General features: G+C 39.3%; 1 protein-coding gene across 1 annotated transcript in view; it reads left to right on the top strand.

Moving 5' to 3' along the window:
• TDRD12 (tudor domain containing 12) overlaps nucleotides 1–14976 on the top strand; it is a 58363-nt gene that overhangs the window by 5080 nt on the left and 38307 nt on the right. Inside the window, exons 3-10 of the mRNA XM_088800190.1 lie at nucleotides 1491–1627; nucleotides 3210–3329; nucleotides 4262–4317; nucleotides 5618–5703; nucleotides 10514–10703; nucleotides 11266–11355; nucleotides 12232–12326; nucleotides 12918–12994. Coding sequence (XP_088656316.1) covers nucleotides 1491–1627; nucleotides 3210–3329; nucleotides 4262–4317; nucleotides 5618–5703; nucleotides 10514–10703; nucleotides 11266–11355; nucleotides 12232–12326; nucleotides 12918–12994 — 851 coding nt within the window. The remainder of the gene's footprint in view (nucleotides 1–1490; nucleotides 1628–3209; nucleotides 3330–4261; nucleotides 4318–5617; nucleotides 5704–10513; nucleotides 10704–11265; nucleotides 11356–12231; nucleotides 12327–12917; nucleotides 12995–14976) is intronic.

The following is a 14976-nucleotide window of genomic DNA, read 5'->3' as shown; positions in this document are numbered from 1 at the left end:
CCTCCTGGGGCTGGGAACCTGAGGGTTAGTGTATGAGATCGTCACAGGTGTCGGTACCTCAGCAAAGAGGTCGTGGGTGTTGTTGGTCTAGGGCTGATGCCTCCATTTTGGTGCCGTCAGCTTTTCATACAATGCTTGCACCATCCCGTGACCACCACTGCCCAAATCAACACGTTCGCTTAGGCTTGCAAAACGGTCATTTTCACATTCTTTCTGCATTTAGGAGCTGGAATTCTTCTGTAGGGAAATTTCCCTCCTCTATTAGGACTGTTTGGCTACCTTGACATAATACAATTCATACTGGGAAGGCAGAAGAATTGCTTGATTCTTTTTTTTCTTACCAATTTTCAGCAAAGTGATTTGTGCCTAGTTATCTACATTGGTATCCAGAGATTTTTTATTTTCCTCTTTTTCATTTTTTAAGTACTGTATGGAACTCAAGGCTTTTAATATATTCGTCAATTGTAATCATTGTTTTTGATGCTTAAATCATCCCATTTTTGGCCAGTGGAAGACCTACTATACCATCAGTTCAGAGTTGACTGGCTGTGTGAATGATCTGTTCATACCATTCCTACAGGTTACTTTGACTTAAGCGTTAAACAGAAATAACCCTCCATCTTTTGGCAGAATTTCTCTTGAATTATTTATTTTTTGAGTCATGTGAGGCTCTCAAGAACCCGTTCTTTGCAGAATGGCTGCATTATATTTTCCAACTTGAATTCCCAAGGGCAGGAATCTCCACTGGCCCACTTCTTCCCTGTTGGCCACTTTGTACATTTGTGGTCAACTTATGGTTTACCTGTCTGGGTTGCTGTTGAGTCAGCTTTGGCCTGGCAGCCCTATGGGACAGTTAGGATGCTAAGGCCTGTCAATTCAGGAGGGCAATTTCCCTAAAAGGGGGTGGCCGGCATTTATTTATTCAATCATTCATCAAGTCATTTTTGAAGATTTAGTACATGCCAATCATTGTTCTGGGTGCTGGGAGTATGGCAGTAAACAAAAAAGACAAAAATCCACGTCATGCAGCTGATGTACAGTTGTGGCAGGTAGTAAACAAGTGTCAGAGGGTGGTAAAAACCACGGGAGGAGAATGGGGAAGATGAGCCTGGGTTTGAGGTTTCAATATCGGTCTGGTGCATGATTGACAATCATTTGTAAGCTTTGTTTTCTGATTTAAGAAGGTAAAGCAATGCATTTTCTTTAATTGCTAAAAATGGTCCTTAGTTAAGCAGTCAAAAGGATGGTAGTAAGAAAACCAAATAGAATTCAGATCCCCTGTGTTTTTATTTCCTGAGGTTGTCCCCGCTTTCCCAACAAGCAGTGGTTAGTTAGCTTGACCAGGGTCAGCCTCCTTGAATCAGTTTCCTCTTCTGAAAGGTAAAATGTAGGCTGAGATGATTTGGGGAGCACCTTTTAGCTCTCATTATGTGGCTAGAGATTTTTAACACTGAAGTGTTTTTGTTTGTTTGTTTGTTTGTTTTTTGTAGGTTTGTGTGGTATATTGTCAGGAGCTCAAGTGCTGGTGCAGGGCTGTTATTAAGTCAATTGTGTCTTCAGCAGACCATTACCTGGCAGAATGTTTCCTTGTGGATTTTGCCAAGTCCATTCCAGTGAAATCTAAAAAGTACGTATGAATTATTTTTTGCCTCGTGCTCTTTAAGGAGACAAAAGTCAGTTTTAAAGGAGAGTGTCAGCTTTCAGAGTAAGGAGATAAGAGATCATAAATCGGAATCTTTTTTAGCTTCAAGACTTGCAGGTTCCAGTTCTGCCTGCAGTGAATGCAGGAGCAAGTGGTCAGAACGCAGGCTCAGCAGGCAGCTCCAGCCCACCTTCCGCCTTCCTTCCTGGAAAGGGCAGGTGCTCTGCATCTCCTAGGTGTTCCTGGTCAGCTGCTCGCCTCACCTGGCCGGGCCTCTTAGTTTGTTCACGTGATGGTGTGGGTCTTTTAGGGAGGCGTGGCTGCAAGAAGGATGCTGCCGGGGGCAGAGAGAAACTCATCTCCACAGAAGGGGCAGTTTGCTGGTCCAGCCTCAGGTGGCGGAGAGCAGAGCATATATTCAAGTATGTATTCCTGGTTATCTTAACAAAGTGAGGATGTGACTGTCATGTAAGGCGAGAGACACTCAAAATGAACCCTCATGGATTCCAGGACCACACATCATAGTTCATTAGCAAACATTAAGTTAGTCTTGGTGTTCGTGGTTATTTTTTTAATAGCTTTTTGTCCCAGAGTAAGAGGATATCAGTTTAATAAATAAATATGGGGACCCTTCTTCCAAAAGAGACGCACCAAATAGACTTGAACTGCAGTAAGAGGTTTATCTTGAATAGAATTTCACTCAGCAGAAGGACTTATCAGACATTGGAAATTTGCAGATATTTAAGAAAAAAAGATGCATTTCTAACTTGTGATTCTGCACCTTTGTAACCATAATTGTTGTAAAAATAACTATTGTGTTAAACAGGGGCTATTTTCTTTCAGTATTTTGAGTTTTAAGTTTAGTTTGTTTGGGGCAAGAGAATCATGATTATACAGGGCATGGGGAGGCCCCGACGGGCAGGTAGTGCAGCCACTTTCTTCTGAGCTGAGACCTGAGATGCTGAGCCGGCCCTGTTTATGTGGAAATGGTATGTTGAAGTGATCTGTCGTTTGTCTGAAAAACTGGAAATAAAAATGTTGAACAGCTTACTTATCGAATCTCAGTCCTCCAGGTCTTTTGTGCAAAGTTGGCAAACACTAATTACTAAAACATCTGCTCATTTACAGAAACTTTACGGTAATTCTGGTCATGTATTGAAATGGATACTTAAAAATCTTAAATAGAATTTGCTTCCCAGGTTTGTTCATTATTACCCAGTGTTTCTCAGTGTATGGAGTTTCATTAGACATCATTTTACTAATCCCTCCCCGCCCCCATGTCATGAAATTTTAACATTAAAGATATACTGAATATCTGTGTAAATACTATATGTATATGCTTTATACAGAAAAAAGAGTGAGACTTTTTTTATCCTCTGAGAGCCAATTTTCAGCCTTTTAGGCAAATGTCTCCAAGTACTTCCTGCTGTTGGTGGCTACATGAAAGAGAAAGAATTGGTTTTTGTGTGTTTCATGTTAAGTGTATTAATTATATTGATGTGATTTAAAGAACTATGTTATATATAATTTTTCTTCATAACGGAACTGTTTCTGTTTCACTGTCAAGCATCCGAGTTGCAGTAGAAACTTTTATGCAGCTTCCCTACAGAGCAAAAAAATTCAGACTGTACTGCACAAAACCTGTTACATTACACATTGACTTCTGTGAAGACAGTGCTGAAATTGTGTAAGTATAGCTTCTGACATGTTGAATCATTAGTGAAATTCTTAACCCAAGTATGTGATGCTTGTATGAAATTAACTCCTCTTGAGAAGTGCTAAGCGATTTCAAAGGTCTCTCTGTCCTTCAAGAGGTGTCTTCTGAGTCTGTGTGTGTCAAACCGGGTCGTGAGCAGAATTCCCTGGGCGGCCCCATCTCCAGAGGCTGCAGTTGAGGGGTGTAGAATGGGACCTGAGCTCTGTGCTCTTCGGCTTCTTTTTTTTTTTAACTTGCAAAAAGCAATAAATCAACTGTAAAGAGAAAGAATGCATAGGATCACGGAGCTTCAAAAACAAAAAGTCTGTTGCATTCTTCTTCAGCCCCGCTTTCTCCCTCCTGGGAGGCCTGTCTGACCTGTTCAATCTCTGAACTTGTAGACTTTTCAGTGCTTTTATAGACATTCATATGCACGGAGCTTTTAATGAATGTGAGAACGTACTGTCTTATTTCCACATTTAACTTAAGAACCTATGTTGAAGCTCTTTGTGCTCCTTTCTACTTCATGGGTGCCTCCCTCTGTGCCTGGGCTGAGCACCTCACACTCTGGGGCCCCACCCCAGGGAGCTTGTGTTCTGGTTGGGGAGGCAGATGTGTCCCAGACAACTGGGGACGACGGTGTTGGGACAGACAATGCCATGGTGGTGGGCACGGGTCACTCAGGAAGCCCCAGGAAGGGGCCCGCCCTTTCTCAGCTGTCTCTGCACTGGTGCAGGCGGCAGTGGTGAGACGAGCAGCTGGGATCATCACCCCAGAGCACAGCCAGAGCCACGCACCCCCTTGCTTGCATCATATGTTCAACATGTAATGTGAGAAACATCCAGTGTATGGTTTACCAAATGATGGTGTTGTACTCGCCTCAGATTTTTATTTGATGAAGTTGCATCTGTTCACTGTTTCAGACCCGCCCAGAAGTGGGACAGTGCAGCTATTCAGTACTTCCAGAACATTCTCAAAGGTAAGGCAAGTTAATGATCACTGCAGCCTGCTTTGAACTGACACCCAAGGTGCTTTCACCTTCTGTGAGTGAGGGGGTGTAGATGTGTGTGTGCTTAGCTGTCTGACCCTTCTCATACGGGTGCATAAGTTCCCTGGAGCTTCTTACACCCCAGTGTTACAGTGAATCTGCACCTCTGGGATTCTGAGGGTGGATGTGGACGTCAGTAATTGACAGGTGAAGTTAGAAAGGGGCTGTTTGGGGGAGGGACCCTTACACAATAATAATGCCTGCCTCTTAGTTTGCAGAGACACTGCAGCACTGCAAGATAAATTTACGTGCATTTCATTGAACCAACAATTGATGAAAAGCCTAACTTACTGTGTAATCCTCATGATTGCTAAGTTGAGATGTATAGAATGTCTCAGAGCACCTATGTAGTGTGCTGTCTTTATATTGTTGACTAACATAGTCTCAGTTGTGTCATCTGTCTTAACCCTATCAGTAAAGAGCCAAGTAACTGCCTACTCCTAAGGCTGTTCTGAGGAGTAATAGGGGTGAAATGCCTGGGGTGCTGCCTGTACCTGTTGGGGTTCTGGCCCCTCTCCTCTGCCACCCCACTGTCTGGGTAAAGGAACAGCCAGATGTTTTGCACCTGGGAGAAATGGGAAGGTCGCTGGTTTTGGAGTTTTGGTCCTTGTGAGTCCATGGAGGGGATGCTGGTAGACACAGGTTTGGAGAGTGCAGAGCACCTAGGTTTGAACACGGCCCTGTTACTTCTGGGTAGCCTTCTCTGAGCCTGGCCTTTCACCTGTGCGGTGACCCTCAAAGGTTGTGTTAAGAGTGAAATGAAATACGTTTGTGAAGGAGTTAGCATAGTGTCTGATAGGTACCCATACATGGAGCTGCTGTTTGGAGTATTAAGTCTCTGAGAGAGTAGCTGAGAGCTCCGCTCCATGACCATTTGCAGGGGTAGAGGGACTCAGATGAAAGACTGTGACTGGAAATGATGTGCGAGTCACTGGAAGAGAAGAGAGGGCCAAGAACTGTGCTCAAGGAGGTGGTGATAGGGTGGCAGGAGGAGATGCTGCGGAGCGCGACAGGGGATATGAGTCTGACTCCATGCCAGGAAAGCTTCCCCTTGATTCACCCACGTGGCCCCAGACCCCTTCTGCTTTACGATCCGTTTTTAGAGGAAGCCATAAGTATTGTGGTGCTGGGTAATCAGAAGTGATTAGCAGAGATATAGGTGGGAGTTAGTCATTGTTTCAAGTATACTTTTTAATATCAACTAATTTGTGTTTTCATTTATGCTATTTAGCAACTACCCAGGTGGAAGCCAAATTGTGTGCTGTGGAAGAAGATACTTTTGAGGTTTACCTTTATGTGACTATAAGAAGTGAAAAAGTAAGTGAAAGAATTGTATTTTAAAACTATTTTATCATTATGAAACATTTTTATTTTAATGAAGAAAGAACACCAAGGGAAACAATGTTATTCACACAACATAGAAATATTCTTAATCTTTCAAGGTCTGGTTTAGATCAAAAGTTAGGTTTGTGTTTTCTTCTTTTAACTATTTAAAAAAAATTACTGTAGTGCTTTATTTAGACAGCATTTTATGTAGTAATGGACAAGCAATTATTGCTATAGTGATGGGTATAAAATGTTCTCTTCTAAGAGGACATAATTTTTATAATACATACATTTAGTATGGTTTTAGTTCACTGCTTTTTCTCCCCCATAATTTTCTCATTGTGTGTAATATGTGCTCATTGTAAAGAATTCAGATAACACAGTAGGAAGAAAGTGGGCATCACCTGTGAGCCCCCCCCCATTAGCTGTTAACATTCATCTGGCTGCCTTTATGAAGGCTGGCACAAGGTGCAGCTCTGACCGTGTGTGCAGGTAGATGGAGGTGCAGATTAGGCTGCTCAGGGCCCACAGAGGGCATCTAAACCACGGATTTATTTAAAAATTTTATTTTGAAATAACTTTTTTTGTTGTGCCTTTTTTATCTTTTGTTATTTCTTTTGTTTAATTTTTTATTTGAAATAACTTCACACTTACAAAAGAGATGTAAAAATTGTGCAGAGTTTTGTATATGTTTTACCTGGGTTCCCCTAATGTTAACCATACAAACCAATGGCACAGCGATTAAAACCAGAAGATTAACAGTGATAAAATGCCATGTTTAGAAAATCTATAGGTCTTATTTGAATTTTGCCGGTTTTCCCACTAATTTCCCTTCTTTGGGCCAGAATCCCCCACTGCATCTGATTGTCATGTCTCCTTCATCCTTAACCTGGCAGGTCCACAGTCTTTCCTCATCTTTTAAGACTTTGACACTTCTCAAGAGTACCAGCCAGTTATTTTGTAGAATGTCACTCAATTTGGGTTTGTTTGATGTTTTCTTATGATTAGGTTGAGGTTCTACATTTTTAGCAAGAGTGCTACAGAAGTGATACTGAGTGCTTCTCAGTGCATCATGGGAGAAGCTTCATGATGTTGATATGTCTTCTTACTAGTCATGTTAACCTTGATCAGCTGGGTAATAAGGTGGTGTCTGCTAGGTTTTTCCTCCAAAGAGTTACTATTGTTTTTCTTTTGAAATTATTAAGTATTTTATGGGGAGATACTTTGAGACTGTGCAAATATCCATCAGTGACTCTTACCTGCAAAACTTATTTCTGTGGTGTTTGCCCATTTCCATCATGTCGTCTACATTTTTAATTGGAATTATCCCTTTTCCCCACTTATTGATTCAATAGTTTAGCTTACTGTGGGCATCTGGATATTTATTTTACTCTGGAGAATATATTCCTTTAATGTCATTATTTTCTTGTTCATATTATCACAGATTTGTCCATTAGCGTTTTCAGAGTGATATATGTGTTATTTCAATGTCCCCCATCATTGTTGAAAACTCTGTTTTCTGGTACTACAAGTTACTCCTGGCTAACTTGGTCATTTTCCAGCCCCAGCCCTAGAATCAACTACTTCTCCAAGAAGTGGTTCCTTTTATTGGGAACCATTAGGATTTCAAGATCAGGGTACTACTAGGTGTGCTCATTGCTAATGGGTGTCATTGATTGTAGGGCCTCTCAGCAGACAGTTAGGAAATACGTGTATATATACTACCCCATGCACACATACCGTGTTTCCCTGAAAATACGACCTGGCCGGACCATCAGCTCTAAAGCGTCTTTTGGAGCAAAAGTTGATATAAGACCCGGTCTTATTTTGCTATAAGACCGGGTCTTATATAATTATATTATTATATAAGACCCGGTCTTATATTAATTTTTGCTCCAAATGACGCTTTAGAGCTGATGGTCTGGCCAGGTCGTATTTTCAGGGAAACACGGTATGTCTGCATTTGTTTCCAGATCTATCCATTTGTACATATATTAACAGCTCTGGTACCTCTGATTTCAATCCAGCACCTCCCTTTTCCTCATTCTTGACACCTGTCTCTGATAGTGAGAAACCTGCTGCTGTTAGCTCCAGTATACTTATTTGATTCACATAATTTCAGAATTGCTAAGTCACATTCCTGTGAAAAAGAAATGTGTCTTTAGTCTTACAGCAGGTTTGTTCTTTTCTTCCCTACCCTCTTCAGTGTGATTATGTTTATAATAAAGTTCATTTGTGATTCTTTGTATTTTGGGTTCCTCCACATCCTTGTTGATTTTACCTCTGACTTTTCATTACTTATTTTACAATGTGGTAAAAATGCTGTAAGACCAGTCTGTTGGCTCTAGGACCAGTCTTGTAAAAAAACATTTTTTAAAACAAGTTCTCTACTGACCTGCTTCTTTCTTAGTGTTTTTCAATGGTAGATCTCTCTTTCTCCCTGTATATGGTTGTGTGTGGGTGATAATTTGCTTCAAGGTAGTGAAGTGGAGAAGGCATGCTTAGCAGAGAGAACTTACTTGGGATACAGGAGGTCATAATTGCCAGAAAAAGAAAAATAAGGCCAACAATCCTTTTCCAGCTCTCAAAGGAAACACAAGGATGTATATCCCAGGGTGTTCTCTTGTTTTTTGCCTGTTTTTTTTTTTCACTCAACAAAGTTATTTTAAGATATATCCACGTTGTTCCTTTTATTGTCAAGTACTTTTCCATTGTCTAGATATGAGGTCATATAATTAAGTTCGTGAACTCATCCTAGAAAAAGTGCTACATGACTCATTGCTGAGTATCACTACGGTCACCTTCGAAGTACTCCCCTTGAGATGCTATTCACCGATGCCAGCACCTAATCCACCCTTCAAAGCAATTCTGGAACTCTTTTTCTGGAATAGCCATCAGAGCTGTCGTCGTACTACCCTTGATGTCCTGAATGTCATCAAAATGTTTTCCTTTCAATATTTCATTTATCTTCCGGTAAAGAGAGAGGTCATTGGGGGCCAGAGCAGGTGAATAGGGAGGGTGTTCCAATACAGTGATTTGTTTACTGGCTAAAAACTCCTTCACAGACAGTGCCGTGTGAGCTGGTGCATTGTTGTGATGCAAGAGCCATGAATTGTTGGCGAAAAGTTCAGGTCGTCTAACTTTTTCATGCAGCCTTTTCAGCACTTCCAAATAGTAAACTTGGTCAATTGTTTGTCCAGTTGGTACAAATTCATAATGAATAAGCCCTCTGGTATCAAAAAAAAGGTTAGCAACAGCGGTGCAACAAGTTTGCGAACTTAATTGTCAGACTTTGTATACGATACTGTGTTTATCCATTCACTTGTTGATGGACATTTGAGTCATGGCCAGTTTGAATAATTACAGATAAAACTGCTATGAATATTCATGTACAAGCTGCCTGTGGACCTGTGCTTTTATTTCTCTTGGGTAAATACCTGGGAGTCAAACTTTTGGATGCTATTGTAGGCGTTAAGAGACTACCGAATTGTTTCCCAAAGTGGTTGACCATTTCACAATCCCATCAGCTATGTATGAGAGTTCGACTTCCTCCATGTCCTCTTCAATCTTTCATGGTCATTCTTGTAGTTGTTTAGTAGTAGCTCATTGTAGTTTAAATTTGCATTTCCCTGATGATTAGTGCTGGTGAACATCTTCTCACGTACCGGTTGGCCATCTGTGTGTCTCCTGTGGAAAAATGTCTTTGCAGATCTTCTGCTCATTTTTAATTGGATTGTTTGTTTTTTTCTTTTGAGTTATATGAGTTCATTACACATTTTGGATATTAACCCTTTATCAGATATTGATTTGCAGATATTTTCTCCTGTTCAGTGAGCTGTCTTTTCATTTTGTTAAAGGTTTCCTTTATTGTGCAGAAACTTTTTAGTTTAATTCTCCCACTTGTTTATTTTTGCTTTTGTTTCCTTTGTGTTTGGTGTCAAATCCAAAAAAATCATCACCAAGATCGATGTCAAGGAGGTTACCACCGAGGTTTTCTTCTAGGAGTTTTACGGTTTCAGGTCTTACATTCAAGTCTTTCGATCCACTTTGAGTTAATTTTTGTTTATGGTGTAAGATGGTGGTCCAGTTTCATTCTTTTGCATGTGGCTGCCCAGTTTCCCCAACAGCATTTACTGAAAAGACTGTCCTTTCTCCACTGTATATTCTTGCCTCCTTGTCATAGATTAATTGACCATATATGTGTGGGTTTATTTCTGGGCTCTCTATTCTGTTCTGTTGAGCTATGTGTCTGTTTTTATGCTAGTACCATACGGTTTTGATTACTATCTTTTGCCCATTTTTTAATTAGGTTGTTTGTTTTCTTTTTATTGAGTTTTGAGAGTTCTTTATATATTCTGGATTCACACCCATCCAGATATATTATTTAGAAATATCTTCTTCCTGTCTTTGGATTGTTCCGAACAGTATCTTTTGAAAAGCAGAAATTTTAAATTTTGATAAAGTCTGATTTATCAGTTTTTCCTTTTATGGTTTGTGTTTTGTCTTTGCCCTCCCCCTAGATCTTTGCCTGGCAAAGTTGTGTTAGTTCTTCAGTGCTTTTAAAAGAACATACTCATATTTCATACAGCTTCTTAATTTTCTTTCTTATCAGGAGGGTTGGTCAGAAGTATCTAGTTCACCATTACCAGTGCAGAAGTCACAAAATCAATTTCTGTCAAATTATGTTTTATAAAATAATTTTTTTGAAGATCAAAATTGCAGTTAAATTTAGAATATTTTCTGAACAGTCACTTGATTATATATTTGTCTTATTATTCATGAAATGTTTAAAATTGTACAGGTTTGTGTTAATGATGATCTGGTTGCAAAGAACTTCGCGTGTTATGTATCACCCATGGAAAATAAAACCCTTGATTCTTTAGAGAAATCAAGATTGAATATAAAGTCAGCCTCCTTTTCCAATGAACTCAACCCGGCACTTACTCTTTGGCCAATGTTTTTGCAAGGAAAAAATTCTCAAGGAATGGAAAGTGAGTAGCTTGTCATCAGTATATGTTTCCTTTAAACTGTCTTTTTTTATAGAAATCTTAGTGTATTGATATAAGTTGTCATATAGGCTTTTACCCGTATGAAAACTGTGACTTAGACTCTGAATTTAATATTTTAGTTTTCATCCTAGTGAGTTTGTGAAAAGTTCTGACATCATAAAGCTGCTACAGTTCGTTTTTATGAGAACAGAAAAAACTGTTTTCAATTTCTTGTTAATATGGAATTTTATTTTCAGAAGTCTGTATGTTCCTAATTTAAAGACATCACCAAAACAGATTTTTGTTTGTTGAGAGCTTTAGATACTTTTAAAAAGAGCGACTTATTTATTAGCATGAAAAGATGAAAAGAGTCCATCATTGACAATGAAGTAACTTCTCTCTACATTCAGTTTTCTGTAGTCGCTTCACATTGCTCCCCACCAAGGAGCAATGCCTCCTCTAACCTTATAGAAAAGTAAGAGCAGCAGTACACCAACAAATTCACATTTCTGTTTTGGGTTTTATTTCATGCTGCTGTAATCCTGAAATGTGTTTTTTCTCTCAGAATCACAGGGTTTAACTTTTCTGGCGCAGTCTCTCCAGCATCCATGGCCCAACCATGTGGGTGACCCAGGGCCAACGCCTATGATCATGGGTAAGTTCTACTTGGCTCACTTCCCTTTCATAGGCAGCATAAAATATGAATACTCTCTCTCTTTTTAAAAATTTTTCATTGAGGAAGAGCGTGTTTTTTCAGGACCCATCAGCTCCAAGTCAAGTCGTTGTCCTTCAGTCTAGTTGTGGAGGGCGCAGCTCAGTTCCAAGTTCAGTTGCCATTTTCAATCTAGTTACGGGGGGCACAGCCCACCATCCCATGTGGGAATTGAACCAGCAACCTTGTTGTTAAGAGCTCACACTCTAACCAACTGAGCCATCCTGCCACCCACTGGCAGCTCAGCGACAGCTCATTGTCTTCAATCTGGTTGTGGAAGGCACAGCTCACTGACCCACCTGGGAATCGAACCAGCAATCTTGTTGTTAAGAGCTTGCGCTCTAACCAACTGAGCCATCCAGCCACCTTAATACATGGCATTTTTGTGATCTACCTTTAGAAGTCACATAATGTCACTTCCATGTTGTTTACAAACCCACTCAGGCTCATGGGAAAGGAATACAGAGCCCATCTCTCAATGGGAGAAGTGACAAAGTCACATTGTAAGAGTAGCATGTGTGTTGGGAGACATGTTATGGCCCTCTTTGGGAAACAGAGTATGCCAAGTTGGAAAAGTAAATTATATTTAATTCTTAGTAAGCCAGTAAGGATTTTTTTAAACTTTTTTTTATAATAAGAGTGGAAACAAGATTTTTAAATTTAATCCCCTCAAGTAAGGTTTAATACAAAACCCTATTCAATAGGAATTTCATGTATTAAGATTTTATGATAGTACTTTTTTGTTATAATCCCTTTTGTCCTATTTTCTATTTTTAATAACACTTTCTAAAGTAGCCTTTTATCATTTTTATTTTACAGATAAAACTATAAAATGTAAAATGGATTCATTGGGAGGCTCACCTAAACAAACTGAGAAGAAACAACAGTGCGTCTCTTTAAAAGATGTAAATAAGGTTGTATTTTTAAATGTTCTTTAAATATAAAGTTCATATAATGTTAATTTTAGAATATTCTCCTTTAAAATCTACTAGGAGCCAAAACTGTATTTTCTGTTAAAAAAAAAATCATTGGCTAATTTCATTCATGGAAAAATACAGTTGCATGTTTGTTCTGTTTCAAAAGAACAAAATAACTCAACTCCCCTCTTGTTATGCCTAGTTCTTGGCCTAGTGGCCTCTCTACAAAATTGGGTATTTATTCTCATTTTAACAAGGGTGTGAAAATCTGGGATTATGGGACATACTAATCGTTAAGTTCAAGTCTAACCTGTTCCTCCAGTTCCTTTGACAAGAGAGGTGAAAGTAATTACAGGACATTTTAAATACTGATTATCTGAAATGCCATCTGCCTGCTATTTGGACACTTAAATCTAGTGGTTATTGCAATGGCATAATCACCCAGCTTTCCAGCTCTGTCTCTGTGATTGTGTTGTCTGAAAATTATCTGGGATGGTGGTTTATGAGAATAATTCCCATGGGATTTTGATGTCAAGACTATATATCTTGGTAGCATACATATTCTTTCTAAAAAATATTTTTTTACAGTGTGTTGAATCTTCCGTGTACTGGCCAACAAAAAGAGGCATAACCATATATGCTGATCCAGATATACCAGCAGCCAGGTATGATTTGAAAATTGACTAGAAACTTAAGTATAATATTGTATTATACAGTGTTCTATCAAATTAATGATAGGAAAGTATTCAATTTCAAAAAAAGACTGGCCCCATAAATTTTGATTAAACATTTATTAATTTAAAAGAAAAATGTTGTGACAACTAGTGGCAGCACATTTGACCAAAAACTGGTAGTGGCTCTAAAGTCTCCTTGTTACCTTGTCAGGTAAAGTTTACATAGGCAGGTCCAACAAAGTGCTCTTAATGTAAATAAATGATGCACAAATGTGGGCCAAATGGCAATACAGGTTGGTGGAAAGCAAAGGATAGTTTGTTAGCTTCTTGAAGATGAGTGTCAAAGACTTTTGACTGTAACCCTGTCCTCATCAAGAAACATGCCAGTGAAATTAATGAAATCACAGAAAGGATGTAATATACCATCTCACATATAGTGTAAGATTTTAAAATAGTATGCTTCCATTTCTCTCCTCCTGGACTTCATGCTAGTGTTGTCATACATTTTATTTATGCAATTGTTATAAATCTAGAATCTATTATCATTTTTATTTAAACAGTTATCTTTTAGAGAGATTTAAATAAATAAGAAGATAATCTTAAATATTCAGTTAAGTACTTACCATTGATGCTTTTCGCTTTTTGTGTAGTTCCAGGTTTCTATTTGGTATCATTTTCCTTCTATCTAAGGACTTCCTTTACTATTTCTTGCATTGTGGGTCTACTGGTGATGAATTCTTTCAGCTTTTGTATGTCTGAAAATTTATTTCAGCTTCATCTTTGAAAAAAAGTATTTTTGCTAGGTATAGAATTCTAGGTTGATAGTTTTTCCCCCTGTATTTTACAGATGTTGCCCCACATTCTGCTTGCTTGCATTGTTCCCAATGCAAAATCTACTGTCATCTTTTTCTTTGTCCTTCTGTTTGGAACTCTGGTGGCTTCTAAGATTTTCTCTTTATTACAGGTTTGAGCAAATTAATTATTATATACTTTGGTGTCATTTCTCTCACTTTTTTTTATGCTGGGGGTTCATTAAGGTTCTACATTTATGAACCTGTCGTAAAGGTTCTTCATTTGTAGGTTTCTGTCTTTCATCAAATTTGGGATGTAATCAGCAGTTATTCTATAAATATTTTTTCTGTACCCATATCTTTCTCCTCTCCTTTTGAGACTGATGAGACTGTCCAAAAGGTCTCTGGGTCTCTGTTCATTTTTTCAACCTTTTTTCTTGCTATTCTTCGATTGTCAGTTCTATGTATCTGTTTTCAACTGAATTGATTCTTGTTATCTCCATTCTGCTATTGAGCCTATCCAGTGAACATTTTATTTGATGTGTTACACTTTTCAGTTCTAAAATTTTCAGTTTTTGTAGTTCATATTTCTTTGCAGAGAACTTTCATTGTTCCCTTCAAAAGTGCTCATTTTTCCTTTTTTTTTTTTAAAGCCATAGTCTTTTTTTTTTTTTTTTTTTTTTAAGATTTTATTGGGGAAAGGGAACAGGACTTTATTGGGGAATGGTGTGTACTTCCAGGACTTTTTTTTTTCCCCCCAAGTCAAGTTGTTGTCCTTTCAGTCTTAGCTGTGGAGGGCGTAGCTCAGCTCCAGGTCCAGTTGCCGTTGCTAGTTGCAGGGGGCGCAGCCCCCCATCCCTTGCGGGACTTCGAACCGGCAACCTTGTGGTTGAGAGGATGCGCTCCAACCAAATGAGCCATCTAGGAGCTCAGCAGCAGCTCAGCTCAAGGTGCGTGTTCAATCTTAGTTGCAGGGGGCGCTGCCCACCATCCCTTGCGGGACTCAAGGAATCGAACTGGCAACCTTGTGGTTGAGAGCCCGCGCTCCAACCAACTGAGCCATCCAGGAGGCAACTCATCTCAAGGTGCCGTGTTCAATCTTAGTTGCAGGGGGTGGAGCCCACCATCCCTTGCGGGACTCGAGAAATTGAACTGGCAACCTTGTGGTTGAGAGCCCACTGG

The sequence above is a fragment of the Rhinolophus sinicus genome, chromosome 8 (genome assembly GCF_057876585.1).
Source record: "Rhinolophus sinicus isolate RSI-liver-muscle chromosome 8, RSI-T2T, whole genome shotgun sequence".
Taxonomy (NCBI): domain Eukaryota; kingdom Metazoa; phylum Chordata; class Mammalia; order Chiroptera; family Rhinolophidae; genus Rhinolophus; species Rhinolophus sinicus.
Note: the sequence above shows the minus strand (reverse complement) of the source record. Positions and strands in the feature narration are given on the sequence as shown.